Source organism: Sebastes fasciatus, chromosome 10 (genome assembly GCF_043250625.1).
Source record: "Sebastes fasciatus isolate fSebFas1 chromosome 10, fSebFas1.pri, whole genome shotgun sequence".
Taxonomy (NCBI): Eukaryota; Metazoa; Chordata; class Actinopteri; order Perciformes; family Sebastidae; genus Sebastes; species Sebastes fasciatus.
The window spans coordinates 16,479,179-16,495,818 of record NC_133804.1 but is presented as its reverse complement, the minus strand read 5'-3'; the positions used below and the strand labels follow the sequence as shown (position 1 = coordinate 16,495,818).

The 16,640-nt window shown below is 40.4% G+C and overlaps 1 protein-coding gene across 1 annotated transcript; it reads left to right on the top strand.

Moving 5' to 3' along the window:
* The first annotated feature begins 3,381 nt into the window (after nt 1-3,381).
* Nucleotides 3,382-16,368, top strand: tex11 (testis expressed 11). The gene is made up of 29 exons (XM_074648526.1): nt 3,382-3,671; nt 4,956-5,068; nt 5,429-5,513; nt 5,671-5,750; nt 5,828-5,908; nt 5,992-6,111; nt 6,338-6,418; nt 6,508-6,593; nt 6,674-6,731; nt 6,804-6,899; nt 7,011-7,092; nt 7,452-7,530; nt 7,677-7,828; nt 8,608-8,693; nt 9,521-9,658; nt 9,746-9,848; nt 9,975-10,099; nt 11,392-11,477; nt 12,330-12,383; nt 12,473-12,513; nt 12,612-12,689; nt 12,813-12,883; nt 14,046-14,159; nt 14,380-14,452; nt 14,545-14,694; nt 14,784-14,892; nt 15,005-15,125; nt 15,759-15,926; nt 16,105-16,368. The coding sequence occupies exons 1-29, from the start codon at nt 3,644-3,646 to the stop codon at nt 16,174-16,176; spliced, it is 2,730 nt and encodes a 909-aa protein (XP_074504627.1). The 5' UTR covers nt 3,382-3,643; the 3' UTR covers nt 16,177-16,368.
* The last annotated feature ends 272 nt before the right edge of the window (nt 16,369-16,640 follow it).

Genomic DNA, 16,640 nt, shown 5'->3' with positions numbered 1-16,640 from the left:
CAGCACAAGGACAGAAATAAATACAGAGAAGTATGGAAAGGTAACAGAAATAAATAATAGGAGGTATATAAACTAAAATAAGAATAAAAATAGAAAATGTACAAGAGCAAATAGTAATAGTCTCAAGAAAATGTCTCTTAAGTCTGAATGGTGAGACATTGGTAAAGATGATGGCTTACACATTTGAAGAGAAAGACCATATAGCTGACTAAATTCAAAAGGAAGAGGTATGGTTTGCAAGAAACAGCGCTGTCTACTTTTTTTTTTTACAATTTTCTTAGCGTGTGTTCACATCTAAGTCTTCAGTAAAGGAGACATTCCCACTAGGCCAAGAGGGCAGCAGATAGGTCTCCTGATGAACAATTGCTGGAAGTTGCTAGCTGATAGGGGTGGGTTTAAAATGTTTTATTTTAGAATCTGGTGTTCAAAACACACTATAGGGGACTAACTGCTTGTACACACACGACATTCACTCTTCCTTTTGCCCCAACAGCAAAGTCCTCTTGGGTAAATGAACAAGTATAAAGTCTTTCTTTAGCAGCCCTGCCCTGCTGATCAAATGACTGTAGTCAGCCTTGAGTGGAATCAAAGCCACAGTCTTCAGACCCATACTGCAGCTTTGGAAGCAAGGAATATAATTTTAAGGAGTAAATGTTGATGGAAAAAATAAGATTCATGGCCCACAATATACACAAAACCATTTCTTGCATGACAACAACATTATACATTGTCGATTATCAAGCCAGGGTCATGGACAGAAGTCTGCACTAGATTTCTGGAAACCAATCATGCATCAAATTTGTCATGCAAGTAGCTGGCCCATGGTTCAAGATCTGAGCTCTGAGCAAAAGATTATAAAACTATCTGATATAAAAGATTCTTATTAAACATTTTGCGTTCAATATCCCCATTGTTGGATCCAAAACAACACATAAATCAACAATATGGAAAAAGGTAATAATAAATAATAAATAATTATTACGAAATTGAAACAAATTAAAAATATAGATTTAAATGATTAAATGTACAAAATTAACAAAAGTAGTTGTCACATTTAAGGTACCTCTGAAGATCCTGTTTTAGAACAACAGCCCTCTCTTATCAGAGTAAATGTGCATGCCTGCTCTGATTACTCGGTCATTTTTAAAGTGAAAAGGTCTCATTCATGTTGTCCAAACTATCTTGTTACTTGTTAAATGGGCCTGTTATGGCTGAATAAAAATAGGTATTGGTTTCCAAAAGTAGTGGAGCACATGAAGTACATGTTGTACATGTAGACCTGCAATACAGTGAAATGTACTTACCGGTAAGTCCCATATTCCTCCGCCTAGAGAAGCTGTAATAGAAATGAACAATTAGTCCTTCAGTTTTTGTTTGTTTGGCACTGCATTAAATATGTTAAAAGTGAGACTAGCTCCGCTTTTTAGAGAGGAAACTTTGGCATCTTGAAAAGAGTAAAATATCTGAATGTTGATATGTCAGGATCAGATCAAATTTAGCTTTTTTTTCTACTTGTTCCAACAGAAAAAAAGGAATAACTAGCAGCTAATGGTGGCACGGTTGCGTTTACAGTTTACAGGTGTGCAACCATGCCAGCTACTGACACTAATGTAGTGCACTCATAATTAAGGTTATTTGCTGCAGCTGTGTTTACCAAGCCAAAGTGTCCTATGTAAAATAATTTAGGTCTATTTCTATTTTCTGTATGTTTAAACTGTCTGTCTGCAAGTTGACATTTGACCTAGGGAAAAAAGCATTGCTGAGAACATAAAACCCTTTGAAAGGTCTCCTTAAAGGGACTGTTTGTAAGAATCAGAAATGCTTGTTAACAGCGACACCTGTGGCCGTTAAAGTCAACAAAAGTCAGCGTCGGGCTCGCGCTTGTGCTCGCTCTACATAGACATGAACGAGCATCGCTCAAAACAGTGAGGCGACACACGTCAGCTCAAACCTCAATATCACCTGCTTTGCATTGTTAGCTGACCAGACGAAGGTCTCTCCATGAATCACTGCTGATCCTAGTGTTGGCTTTTCCTGCCTCAGCCTCCCGACCGCGGTCAGAAGGAACAGGGAAGACACCTGAGTTTTGGTCGGAGACGATAACGTTTCTCGCTGCGGAGCCCCGTCACTTCACAAGACACGGGAAACCTCTGTTGGTCTGGAGGAGCTGCAGCAGTTATTTCTGCACAAACGTCCACTGTACATTCACTAGATATTCTCAGAGCTAAACTAACTCTTCTGCAGTGTGGAGTGAGCGGGCATACACGTGTGGAGCGAAAGAGCGAGAACGCGCGCAGTGTGTGAGTGAAGGCATGCAGGCAGAGGAGCAGAGGAGCAGAGTACAGCAGACACTCCGGTCCTGGAGACTAATGGTACGTGTCCACAGGGGCGTTTTTTATCGCGAGGGGACGCGACGCTTCCCAACATTGGACGCTTGTTGGGCTGTCCCTAGAAACAAGGCACTCGGCTCCTGATTGGACGAACGTTTTCCCTCCGTTGGCTGCTGCTCAAACCGGAACCAGTATGGAGGCTCGTTTGGAAACTATCTTCTCTTATTTCACGTAAATAGTTCACTGAAATGTGTTTCTGAAAACATTTGAGGCGAGAAATAATCCATGCAGTTGATGAATCTGTCTTTATTTTGGCTCGACAACGTTTAGTTTAAAAGATTATCGGGAGTTTCGAGAGGCGGCGCGTCGCGTCGGACGCCCGTGATTTGCATAAAGTAGCCAGGACTTCAACTTTATGCAAATGAGGAGCGGGCTTCCTGCACGCCTAGTCTCTCGAATCGCGACGCCACGCTACCAGAATGCATTGCGCGGCTGCTTGCATAGACAATGAATGGGGAGCGTGGAAAGCACGGAACCTGTGGACACGTACCATAAAGCTTCGGTCTCCCCCGCGTCCTACGACCGTGGCCAACACCGTTTAACAGACGGGCTTCACTAGATAGAACTTTGGGGTTTTGGTGCTTCCGTGTAGTTTGTGTTGGAGTCTGAGTCTGAACAGCGTAGCCACACGCCAGCGCGCATATGCGAGCGCAGATGGGACACCGACCCGGTTGATTTATACGTGTAAGAAGTTACAAAAAGTCCCTTTAACAGCCACAGGTGTCGCTGTTAACAAGCATTTCTGATTCTTACAAACAGTCCCTTTAAGTCATGCATTAATCCAGAATTATTTTTATTTCTAAATTACACAGTAATATCACCACTAAAACCACACATTTCTGCTGCCAGCAGGTGGGACATGTTACTATGACATGTTACTATGACATGTTACTATGACGACAGGTCCCCTCTAATGTTAGCAACCATCATGGTAGGGAGTTAGCTAGCTAAAGCTACAGTAAATAAGTATGGACAGTTCTAAAATGACACATAAATAAGTCAACCAAGGATTAGCTACATATTCTGGACAATATGAACCAGTCTCAGTGTTTTAATAAGATATGAAGGCACAGGAAGTCGTTTAGAGTTCATGTTGAGCTTTACCTTCAGGCTCCTCCAGCTTCTCCTCCTGGACTAAACTTCGCGGGCTTTTGTTGACAGCTGTCAATCAAACAAGATGACGCTGTGGTGAGGAGCTAACGGCTAACACTAGCTGAAGAATATACTCACAGAAAAGTGGAAAAACCTAAAAGATGGAGCGGTTTGTTTCAACTGTGAAATGTGAGTAACTATAACTATACTATACTATAACTACCAGCCTATTTGTAGACAGTTTTGGCTTCAACTTATGTTACCAGACCAGTCAGTAACCGTTAGTTAATAGGTAACCGTTAGCTAGGTAACGTAGCTAGGTAACGGTAACCTAGGAGTTCAGAGTTCAACTGCCATTAGCTGCTAACAAGCCTTTTTTGACACCATTTGTTACCTGAATATTCAACATGATGCTCTGTGGACATCATTTTTGTCACAATCAAATAGCCTAGTTAACCTTAGTTATAATACTTTGGATAGAAAATTCAAGATTCAAGATGTTTATACAAGTATAATAGTGTGAAATGCTTTTTGCTGGGAAGCTCCATTAAAAATAATAAGTTATATAACAATTATAAGAGGAAATACTTTGTAAAAGGCATATTAAGAACATATAGATATCAGGAAGTATGAATGTACATATATAAGAAATACTTTTTACAAGGCATATTAAGAACATATACAGTATAAGATATATGATTGAGGTACTTTTTGTGTGAGTCCTGGGGGTCCTGTATCTTCTACCAGAGGGCAGGAGGGAGACCAGGCTGTTGTGGGGGTGTGTGTTGTCCTTAATGACCCTCAGGGACTCCCTGACTGGCCAGTCAATGACAATTTTAACAAATGATGAAGCTATTTATAAAATACCAAACATTTAATGTTACTGGTTATGGCTTCTCAACTTCTGAAGAGTTTATTTCATTTCTTGAATACTTTGTGATTTGTGATTTTACACTGAATAATAATAATCGAACAATCAATGGTCAGCATTAACAGATTTACCCTAATCTGTCATTTTAAAATGTTTATTATCCCAATAATAAACTACAACAAAATTCAATTTATTGTCATTGTGTAGTACAAGGAAATTAGATTGTGACAATCCCATAGGTGCTAATGAAAAGATAATACAATAAAAAAGAGATAGTGCAATATAAATATAAAAAATATAAAATATAATACAATATAAAATATAAAAATACAATATGTATATTGATGAGATGACAGTCTTGCCAGATTATTGCACAAAGTGTCCGTCAGATTATTATATAATTATTGCACAGCATCAGATAATTATTGTACAGAGTGATCAGCATATGTTATATCATCATGATTTATAAAATACAAGACACACATTAGATGTGAAATTAGCTATTGCAACACTGTTTTTGGGAAAACATTTGACTTTTTCCAAGAAAATAGTTGAGTTTGTGTCCTGTCAACATGCATTGATTTGCTTTTGTTCATACACAGGTCTCACAGAGAACCTGCTACAGAAACAGCCGGCAGATCATGATGAGGTGATAGAGAAACTCTTCTCTGAAGTCTCTGGTCTGGAGGATTTCCCCAAAATACCAGATCAACAGGTGTGTGTGAGAGAGTTGACTATAGTTTGACTGTAATAGTAAATAATAATAAAAAAAAATAAAGCAACAAAAACAACCAAGACTTTTAAAGTAGCAAACCATCAAATTTAAAATTTCACTTTTGCAATGTGTTTTTTTTTCACTTGAAAAGTGATTTAATGTAACGCATCAATCTGATTATACCATAATTTATATGACTTTTGTAAATAAGTTGTAAAGTTTGACATCAAATCTATTTATCTAGTACTAAGTCAATATTAAATCAATTTAATAATATCGCATTATGTCATTTTTATATGGCTATAAGTTGGCAGAAAATGGAAGTTGCATGCATATTTATTTTTCTTACTATTATTACAGCTTGAGGAGTGTGCCATCCAGCTGTGGAACTGGGCAGTTACTAAGAATGTAGGCGCCACTTTAAGTACAAATCAGAAAGCCAAAGGTACACTACTAGTTGCAGTATTTATTTACATGATAATTCTACTGATCATCATGACTCTTGAAAATACCCAGACATATCATCTGAAATGTTAAGATTGAAAGCAGAGGTAGTCACGGTCGTGTCACGCCACATTAAAATGTTCTCATCATCCTCACAGTCCGTCATGTCGCATGCAGTCTGCTGTGCTGCTGTGAGCCAGAGAATCCAACAGAGGGCGTCCTCCGCAAGCAGATCCTGGTAAGTAATACTGTAGGCATCCTCTGTGTGTGCTCAACATTTCAGGAGGACTGTTTGTCAGTGTCTAATCTTTACAGATGGCCAGCAAAACAGGGAGAACCTGGTTGGACTGCAAGAATCCCCAGATGGCAGATAGCTTCTTAAGGTTTGCTGTGAAGGTGAAGAAAAAAACATTCAAATTGAGAGAGCTTATAGAGCAAACAGAAATATGTTTTCTTTAGAAATTATTCAATATCCCTAGAGCCTGGAAACCCTCTATGGTCAACTTACGTCCAGAGGTGACGCAGCAGTTGACACTGCTTCATCCAAGGGGGATGTAGAGAAAGATCTGCTTCGAATCCTCTCATGCCAGGCAGAATCGGTGAGCTGTGGCGCATGTGATGTTCAACACCTTCAATGTGAATGTTTGTTCTTGTGATATTTGGCAGCTGAGGAAGTGCTATTCTGACAGACTTACAGTGTGAAGTGTGAGACAGCTAAAATGTGAACTGAGGAACAATGAGAGGGGGAAATCTCATTCTGTGCTAATAGGGAATGTTATAGTGTTTGCTGGCACTTAACAGGAAATTGAACTCTCTTCTTTGCAGGCCGTAAGTCAAGGGAATAACCATGAGGCTGTGGTCTATATGCAGCGCTGTAAAGACATGCTGCTGCGGCTACCAAAAGATGTAAAAAAAGACCTCTGTTATCACAATAACACTGTATATTGACGTTTCACATTTAGGGGATGTTAACTCTGTATATGTTATCAATGCAGACTGCGTACCTCTCTCTCATGTGCTACAACTTTGGAATAGACACATACAATCTGAGAAAGTTTGAGGACAGTGCATTTTGGCTGAGGTAACATAATGTTTAATTTCTACACAAAAGTGCTGAGAAACAATGCAGTGGTAAAGCAATTTGTTCTTCTTCTTCCTCAGCCAAAGCTATGATATTGGGAAAATGAATGTGAAATACGCCCCTGGATCTGAAGTCCAGGTAAGACAGTGCAAAACAAAATGTATTACAAGTAACTGGTACAAATTAATTTCCCGCCCCCCCTCACAATAGGCCAAGGTTTTGAGGCTCCTTGCCACTGTGTATTTAGAGTGGGACTGTCAGAGGTTTCAGGAGAAGGCTCTTAATGCAGTCAGCTTAGCCAACAAGGTGGGATATGAAAAATCATTTTACATTTTTTATTTTACATTTTACATTTTGAAGCATGCACTTACAAAAAACAAGATGCTCTGTACCTAATTACACTGTGCAATTTGACAGGAATGTGTGAGCGCCTCTGGTCTGTACTTAAAGATCAGAATACTCCTGAGATGTGGGGCCTCAGACGATCATATCAGAGCAGGTTAGTCATTACCCGAACCTCACTGAATTATTTATACAGAACTTCATTAACATCGGCAGCAGCGGGGCGTCGGTGGCCGAGAGGTTAGAGAAGTAGATTCAAGAAGGAAATGTTGCTATTTGATTCTCCGAGGCTACTGGAGAGAAAAGTGGATTTGTACAAAAAACTCAATACGGCTACTGATGAGTTTAACTGCTCCAGAAATATTCAACAGTGATGTAACGACTCCCTAGGCTTTTACAAGTCAGATCAGGTGTTCCAGTAGCGCTGCTTAGTCTCCAACAGTAGAGGATTGTGCTTGTACAAGTGTTAAGTGTTAAATGCACATTTAATAGCAGATCATAAAAATATATTTTCAGGACTTAATGAGATGCTGGAATCTAAGATTTCTCTTGAAGTGTGTCTGAGCACAGTGAAACTACTCATGTCTGGAGACAGGTACAAATGTTGCTAGTACTCTCCTACTTTGTAGAAACACACACATAGCTGAACATGAACATGTGCACATACAGTATACACATTTTCCTTTAAGGAATGCCCAGACACATGCTATTCAACTCTGAATGATGTTTTGATTTTTCTAGAGAAGGGCTGGCGTTTGAGTATTTGAAACGTGTGTGTCAGCACTTTGAGTCGTCCCCTGACCTGGGAACTGCTCTCGTCTTACACATTGAGCTGCTGCTGCAGAGAGGAAAGGAGCTGTTGGTCAAACAGAAGATAGAGGATATCATCACTGGTACTTTATTTTTTCATACCAGTTGTAGAATAAGTCTGATTTTAATTAAAATATAATTACAGTATATGCAGTGGTGGAAGAAGTACCCCGATCTTTTACTTGAGTAAAAGTAGCAATACCACAGTGTAGAAATACTCTGTTACAAGTAAAAGTCCTGCATTCAAAATTTTACTTCAGTAAAAGTACAAAAGTATTAGCATCAAAATATACTTAAAGTGGTTCATCACTTTAATGTTGCAGCTGGTGAACATGGGGTTAATTTGAATTATTTATATATATTTATTATATTTTTATATATCTTATTAATATATGTTATATGAATAGCTTAACCTTTAATAATATATCATCATTTATGATATATTATATTCACTATTTCTGCTTGAAAAATGACAGAAACAATGAATTGATTATCAAAATACTATAGTTGCTAATTAGTTTTCGGTCGTTTGAGTAATCGATTAATTGACTAATCATTTCAGCTCTAATATTTTGTATTGATAATGTGACTTGTAAAGCAACTTAAGTTTTAAATATATGTAGTGGAGTAAAAAGTACAATATTTCCCTATGAGATGTAGTGGAGTAGAAGTATATAGTAGCATAAAATGGAAATACTTAAGTAAAGTATAAGTACCTCACAATTGTACTTAAGTACAGTACCTGAGTAAATGTACTGAGTTACTTTCCACCACTGATTATATGATTAATTTTATAATAATGCAGGTAATACACTGTAGATGTGCCTCTGTATTAGTGTTACCTTTTTTTACACCCACACAGGCCACTATACAGGAAGACAGCTGACTCCACAGGCCCTCACGAGTCTACATGTCATGCTGTGGGATAAAGCGTCCAAACACTTTGAGGTATGCTAAACATAGCCTTGTTTATCCTTCATTCACAATGTATTTTTAATGTGTATATACACATGTATAGTTATCAGCATGGTGGCTCAGTGACCAGCACTGTTGCCTCGTAGCAAGGAGGCGGGTGGGCTGCTGTCGGACCCAATATTATCTTCCTGCAATTGAGGAGGCTGCAGTTTAAGGACTGCATTTGTAGGACCCTAGTTTTATTCCATCTAAATACTACTTTCTATCCACTGCAACGTGATCGCACACACAATAGCCTACATGAAAACGACCTCTATTAAATGATGTGTTGCCACCACGACGGAAACAATTTAGACTTAGGCAACAAAACTACTTTGTTAGATTTAGGAAAGAAAAGATCACAGTTTGGGTTCAAATAAGTTATGTTTGTTACATAAGTTACCTTTGCAAACTGCTTCCCTGTTTGTACAGCGGAGGACGACAGAAACGCCAAAGGTCTCAACGATACAGAGAGAGAGAGAGAGAGAGAGAGAGAGAGAGAGAGATGCAACTAGAAATAACCTATTTTTGAAATTTGACTGGCTGATAACATGTATTGTGGGGGTAAACAGGCAGTCAGCACAGTATTACGATTTAAACTTAAATAAAATGGTAAAAAAATGAGTATTAAACAAGCATTTACACTGAAGACAGTAGGCTTTGCGAAAAAAACTAGAAATGCAGTCCTGAAACTGCAGTTTTCCTCTGTTGCAGGAGCATGCTCCTCATTGGCACACACACTGCCCACTGCTCCTAAATAGTTAGGATAGGTTCAATTTCCACACAGCGATAAATAAAGGATAACTTATCTTTCTTCCCAGGCCAGGAACTATTCTGAGGCTCTTCAGTGGTACAACTACTCCCTGAGTTTCTTCAAGGCCGGTCAAATGGAGCCCAACTCAGCCAAACTGCAGAGGAACAGAGCTTCCTGTTTCCTGCAACTTAAGCAACTGGAAAAGGTAAGACAACTTGAGCCACAGCAGCAAGTCGAGGGGAAATAAACGTGTTACACTTTTTGTATGTGATGTGAAACCTGTGTTTATCAGGCCAAAGAAGCAATTAAAGAAGCAGAGAGATGTGATCCTGACAGCATCTTCACTCAGTTCAGTGTTTACAAGATTGCAGTGCAGGAGAACAATGTGGAGAAAGGTATCTAGGAAACACTAGTTGTGTGATACATGCAGAGTTAAAGCTGTTATGGTAGTGTTGCAGTTTAATTACAGCCACGTTTTCAGCATATTATGTGTGGTGATGAAGCTGTTTGATTCGTACCAGCTGCAGAGGCAGTGAATGCGATGGGACTTCTGTCCAAGAGTCCTGTTGCCAGCGAGGACGGACTGCTGGTATCTGAGAACGCTGCGTCCAATCTCCTCAGTCTGGCTGCTCAGATTGCTTTGGAGGTAAGACCCATCACAGGACTCGTCACTCGTCTCTGTACACCAGTTGTAAAAATGGGGAAAGAATTTGTTTGGTCTGGTGGAATTACTGTCACATTTCACAATGATGTTAGGATATTATAGGGCTTCAAAAACCTGGGTTTAGTCCTCAACAGTGGTACTTGCAGCTTGGAGTTTGTGGGTGGGAAGTCGGTGAGGGATCATGTCCTTGTTACACCTTTCCAGGAAGAGCTCCTCGCTGTTGGGTAAAAACAATCGGCTGTCTACCACCTCCCCAGACCTATCGCACATAAACATACAAATAATTACTGACAAATGTTGATGTTCAGCTTTTATAGTTACATGACACCGTTCATGTTGTTGTTCAAATAGATAGAATTTAAAAAGATTAGGGCTGTCAAAGTCAACGCATTAAGAACGCGTTGACGCAACTTGCGTTTTTTAGGTTGTAGTGGGATCACTTTTACAGCTACAGTGAAGATACTGTCATCATATGAAACTAGAAAACTACGTCATACTAGCTTGTCGTGAAGGAGGCTAAATAACACTCCAAACTTGCGCTAAATTTTGGAGAGGAAAAACTGGCATGGCCATTTTCAAAGGGGTCCTTTGACCTCTGACCTCAAGATATGTGAATGTAAATGGGTTCTATGGGTACCCACGAGTCTCCCCTTTACAGACATGCCCACTTTATGATAATCACATGCAGTTTTGGGGCAAGTCATAGTCAAGTCAGCACACTGACACACTGACAGCTGTTGTTGCCTGTTGGTCTTGAGTTTGACATGTGATGATTTGAGCATATTTTTTAAACTAAATACAGTACCTGAGAGGGTTTCTGAACAATATTTATCATTGTTTTGTGTTGTTAATTGATTTCCAATAATAAATATATACATACATTTGCATAAAGCAAGCATATTTGCCCACTCCCATGTTGATTAGAGTATTAAGTACTTGGCAAATCTCCCTTTAAGGTACATTTTGAACAAATAAAAAATGTGCGATTAACTATGGACAATAATGTGATTAAATATTTTAATCAATTGACACCCCTAAAAAAAATTATAAAAAAACCCAGCTTAGTGTACGTCCTCTTCCCCAATCTACTATCAGCAAACATACTGGACAGCAACCAGCTATTAGCAATTTGTCTGTGAGGGTAAAGTCTAGAAAATGAATTTTATGAATACAGAATGTGTGGGAATCCTATTTTTAGTACGCTGTATGATTATGATGAATATGACTGGTGGGCGGTGGTATTAATGAGGAGGATGTTTGTTCCCCTGTGACAGAACGAACAGCAGGAAACTGCCATGAAGGCTCTGGAGAGCTTGTGTGAAAACTCCCAAGATGAAGCTCAGGTTCTGACTGCTCTCAGGTCTGTGAGAACTGCAACATACAAATGAAGAGTTTCATTATTTGCCTGCGTGAAAACGGATCATCTGTTAGAATAAAATATCTCTCGCATGAAAGCTGTGAAGGAGTAGGAAGCCAGCAGCACCAGCACTATCAGGTTTACACTGGCAACTAGCAGGAAAAGGACTCAATAGCACTACTCACCGACAAAACACAGACAACTAACAGTCTTGGCAAAAACCCAATAGAGTTACAGGTAACTGTCCAGAGAAGACAAACTTAAAAATACTAGGCAGACACTAATTTTAAATTCCAGAAACATTAGGAAGCTAATAAGAAAATAATCACTGGAACACTCAATAAAACAGTAAAGACAACCTGGACAGGAAGTGAAGTATCTGAAACCAGAGACAGATGTGAGTATACCAAAATAAAACAAGGAAAACATAACTTAATCACAGGACCGTGATGTAACACTCACACACACACACAAGTCCCAATACAGTACTTCAGAAAGCATAATAGACATGACTGTGAAAGACATGGACATTTCAATAATCAATGCGTTTCACCAAGGAGGCTTTTTCACTTATATGTTGGTTATAATGTTGAATTTCAGGTGCCAAATTTCTATATTTCGCTTTTTTTTTTTAAGCATTCGGCGTTCATGTGTTGAGTTTCACACATAAAGTGACAACATTTAGTCGGGATGGCTTATGTGCCGCTGAGAGATTGTAGCGAGTTTTCCATACACCTCTATGATCCACTGACCTATATTCCCTCGCTTCTCCACTGAAAGTGTGTCTCTGTATAATGCAGTTAGTAGGTGAAAGAAAGGAGGTCAACGCCAGTTTCTCCATTCATCTTTTTATAGGTGTTTGGTTCGACTTGTGCTCTCCACAATAGAAAAGTCGAGTGACGAGACGAGGTGAGGGGAAAGGGAAAGCACCTTAATAAAGTGTGATTATATAGTATTATTGATGATTTACATTTACTCCCTTACATTAATCCACGTAGGAATATGAGTCTGGATATCCTGCTGCCATATCTAAAAACTGGTGAGTACATATGCAGCAGAAGGGTTGAATTGCATTTTGGGGAAGAAATGTCTGTGCGTCATAATAACCCACGAATGTTTTGTTTGCCGTCACTGCAGCTCTGCAGAAAGTTTCACACCAGTCTCGCATGACTGTTGAGCGACGCACAGAGGAAGCTAACTGGTTCAGGAGGATTGGTACTCTCCTTGTCACTTCAATCTGGCATGGTATGCTATCGCTTCAAATCTTGCAGCACCTTCATTTTCTCTGTGTGTGTGTGTGTGTGTGTGTGTGTGTGTGTGTGTGTGTGCTTGTTACAGCGTGGAACTCGGCTCTGCAGTGCGAGAGCAGACCTGACAGAATGAGGGATTTCTTTGTGCTCTCTTACCAGGCAAGTGCCCTTATTAGCTTTGTCAGGTGAATTAATCAATATCTCTACAGTACGTGGGCGTGGATCAATAACACCTGAACGGGGATTTAACATTGCTTTAGAGATAAAGATAGAGAATCACAGTGATCCACAACGACCCCACTGTGACTGTACCTTCAGCAGAATACCTGCAATTTGCGAGTGGATTTTTAATAATTATTTCTTCATGAGAGGTTGTCTGAGAACACCCCTACTGTATACAGGTAGAAGCTGTTGGATGTTGAGTTGATGTCTGATGAAGTACTTTATCATCACAAGTAGTTATTGAATGAGGAGAGAATGTTTCTCCATTTCTTTCCTACCACAAATTTCCCAGTTCGCCTTGTGCTCAAAACCGCCTTCAGATCACAAATCTTTCTCTTCTCGTCTAGCCGACTTACCTTAGGGCTGTCAAAGTTAATGCAATAATTACATTAACAATAACGCCACCAATTTCTTTAACGCAAGTTGAGATTTTTAAGTTGTAGCGGTCTCAGTTTTAAAGCCAGAGTGAAGATACTGGCATCATATGAAACTAGAAAACCTAAGGAATGTCATACTAGCTCGTCATGAAGAAGGCTAAATAACGTTCCAAACTTGCGCTAAATTTTGGCGAGGAAAAACTGGCATGGCCATTTTCAAAGGGGTCCCTTGACCTCTGACCTCAAGATATATGAATGAAAATGGGTTCTATGGGTACCCACGAGTCTCCCCTTTACAGACATGCCCTCTTTATGATAATCACATGCAGTTTGGGGCCAGACATAGTCGAGTCAGCACACTGACACACTGACAGCTGTTTTTGTTTGTTGAGCTTGAGTTTGCCTTGTTATGATGTGAGCATATTTTCTATGCTAAATGCAGTACCTGTGAGGGTTTCTGGACAATATTTGTCATTGTTTTGTGTTGTTAATTGATTTCCAATAATAAATATATCCATATATTTGCATAAAGCAAGCATCTTCGCCCACTCCCATGTTGATAAGAGTATCAAATTCCTGACAAATCTCCCTTTAAGGTACATTTTGAACAGATAAAAATGTGCGATTAATTTGCGATTAATCACGATTAAATCTTTTAACCGATTGACAGCCCTAGTTTATTGCAATCCAAATGTAAATATGACATCTGCCTGAACCCGCAGCTCTCCCAGCTGTGCCCTCCCGATCGCACCCTGCTCATGGGCCAGAAGACGTGTCTGCTGATGGCCGCCGCCGCCTCTCTGGAGCTCTGCAGGAAGTCTCTTCACTCTGCCCAGGTGTGCCACCCACTCCCTCTAACCCATCTCCTACATTTAGCTCGCTCTCTCCATCCACACGGATGGAAATTTACCAAGACCAGTGGAGAAGAGAGGTGACTAACCACATTGCTGGTGCTGGCGTGGGCATTTTCATTTGAATCCCCTCTCTGCCTTTTGAAGAAGGAAAGTGAACACTAGATGGCGATGATGAATCCACAATGCTTGTTTGGTTTCACAGATGGAGGAGCTCAATCAGGCCCTGGAGCACATTCAGATCTGCTGGGAGGTCTGGAAAACCCTGAAAGCCTCAGGTACCTTAATGTTGATAACAGCCATGTTTATAATATTAAATTGCACGTCTTTCGTGAATTAAAATAAATGCATTCTCACCTTGCACTTGCAGGAAGCTTCCCATTGGACCCAACAGACACACTGCTGCTGCTGTATGAATTTGAAGCTCGAGCAAAGCTGAATGACCCCAAGGTTGAGACGGTACTGGAGTCTGTCCTGGAGCTTGAAAATGTTGAAATCAAGGTGCTCGAGACCATCGCAGGTAAAAAAAACAAAGACAAAGCTCATCTCTGCTGACATGCCTAAAGAAACAGACACGCTCTAGTATTTGTATTTTTCCTCTATATGTAGCGTTAGCCATGGAGCCTCCAGCCCACTTCCCTCTGCTTTGTAAGAAGGCCTTGAGGGTCGCTCTCTCTCTGCACAAGAAACAACCAGAGGCTGACCTGGCCCGCTGCAGGCATGCCCATCACCATCACTACTCTGCATGAAAACACCCTCCACACTTTCATCCATTCCCCACAATGGCTTTCTAAATGTGTGCCTGTTTGTTTTTGCGTTCCCCGTCTTAGCAAGTGTGTCCACAGCCTGATCAAGCTGTCCCTCCCGAGCGGCGTGTCGGAGGTGGAGGCCCATGTGCTCGAGGAGGTGCGGGACTACTACGAGGAGGCCCTGTCCATCATCACAGCCGCAGTGAGTCAGCGCCAATCGCACATCGCCATCCCTTGGCACCCACCTCCTGTTCCCTCCACCAGAACAGCTCCCCGCTATATAATTAACCCCCTCTCTTCCACTCCATGCACTGCCTGCTGTTCTACAAGCCTCGTTTTTTTTTTGTTTTTTTTATCAATGGGCTTTCAGCCGCACTTCAATTAGCAGATGCTTCCATTCACCACCCCCTTCCTGCCAATTTGAATGTTAATGTGCTGTACAAGTCATCATACTGCCGGTGAGCTGCAGCTCTGAAAGAGGCATCAAATTATTGAGACATTACGCTGCTTTAGAGGCAGCGCATATTTCCCCCCCTTTCATTTTGAGTTATTACTCGAAAGCTGTGAGATTCTTTGGATCAAAGTGAAAGCCCGAGATTAAAGCGGTGTGAAAAAACAAAACGCATGAAACTTTAGAAATGATAGACCTTTCTGAGTTTGTTTACGGTCTGTTCAAGACTTAGTAAAGGTTAACATGCAGTAGAACAGGATTGGATGAAAGTTACTCACAGGCTTTACCCACCAAAAAAACAGATTTCCTTCCACACACTTGGCTCAAGTGAGTCATCTCCGTTTAAATGGCCTTTTGAACATCTTCCTGCTCTTCTCCGTATAGCCGGACGACTTCCCAGAGATGGAGACCCTGTGGCTGCTGACTAGGGCGTGGAACACGGGGATACTGCTGTACAGCCTGGCTCAGTACCCCGAGGCAGAGAAGTGGTGCGGCATCGCCATGAGCTTCATCCGCCACCTCGGATCACTGCAGGAGAGCTACGAGACACAGGTACAGGGCTGGTGGAGAGGAAGGGAAGGGGATAAAACAGACTGGAGCATGATAGAGAGTGAATCCTGCTGCTGGTTAGGTCAAAGTGACAAAGGTGACTTCTGCTGAATCAAGTATACAGTATAACCATCATTGTAGACCTTTGAGAGCTATACAGTTGTTTCTTGTGTACCCACAGATGTCCGGTCTCTACAGTGAAATCCTGGACAGGTTGGACAAAGCCAAGAAGAACCTCATTATGGAGGAATAACCCAACTGGGAGAGGTCAGATCCCAGTGTTAACGTCCTGTTCTGACTTAAATTGATTCACTTCCAACAGTTTGTTGCAGCTAAATGTTATTAATGTTGTGGGAAAATGTTCATCCACAGTTTTGTTGTGATGCTTTAAATCTGTATAGTTGTGGGGCGTCCCAGGAAACAAGTGGATAAGACACATAACACATTCGTTCCAGGTTTGATTAGTCATTCGTTGCATGTCCACCCCCCCCGCCCCTCCATGCTTCCTGTCCTTCCCTACTGTCTCCTGTCAATAAAGGCTAAAATGCCATAATCTTAAAAAACAAAATCTGTATAATTAAATTGTTTTAGTACTTTATAATAACCATCATTAATAAATGATAAACTGATAGTTAATTAAACTTTATTTCATAGTTATTTTACTGTTAACGACATAATTATTAATGTTTACTAATTATTAGTAATGCTATAATTTGT

What these genes read in the sequence shown, in the direction of transcription:
- tex11 (XM_074648526.1), top strand. Translation starts at nt 3,644, where the DNA reads ATGGAGCGGTTTGTTTCAACTGTGAAAT. An exon ending in CTACTCATGTCTGGAGACAG is followed by an intron (nt 7,531 to 7,676) that starts GTACAAATGTTG and finishes TGATTTTTCTAG; the next exon opens with AGAAGGGCTGGCGTTTGAGT. An exon ending in CTGCTCAGATTGCTTTGGAG is followed by an intron (nt 10,100 to 11,391) that starts GTAAGACCCATC and finishes CCCCTGTGACAG; the next exon opens with AACGAACAGCAGGAAACTGC.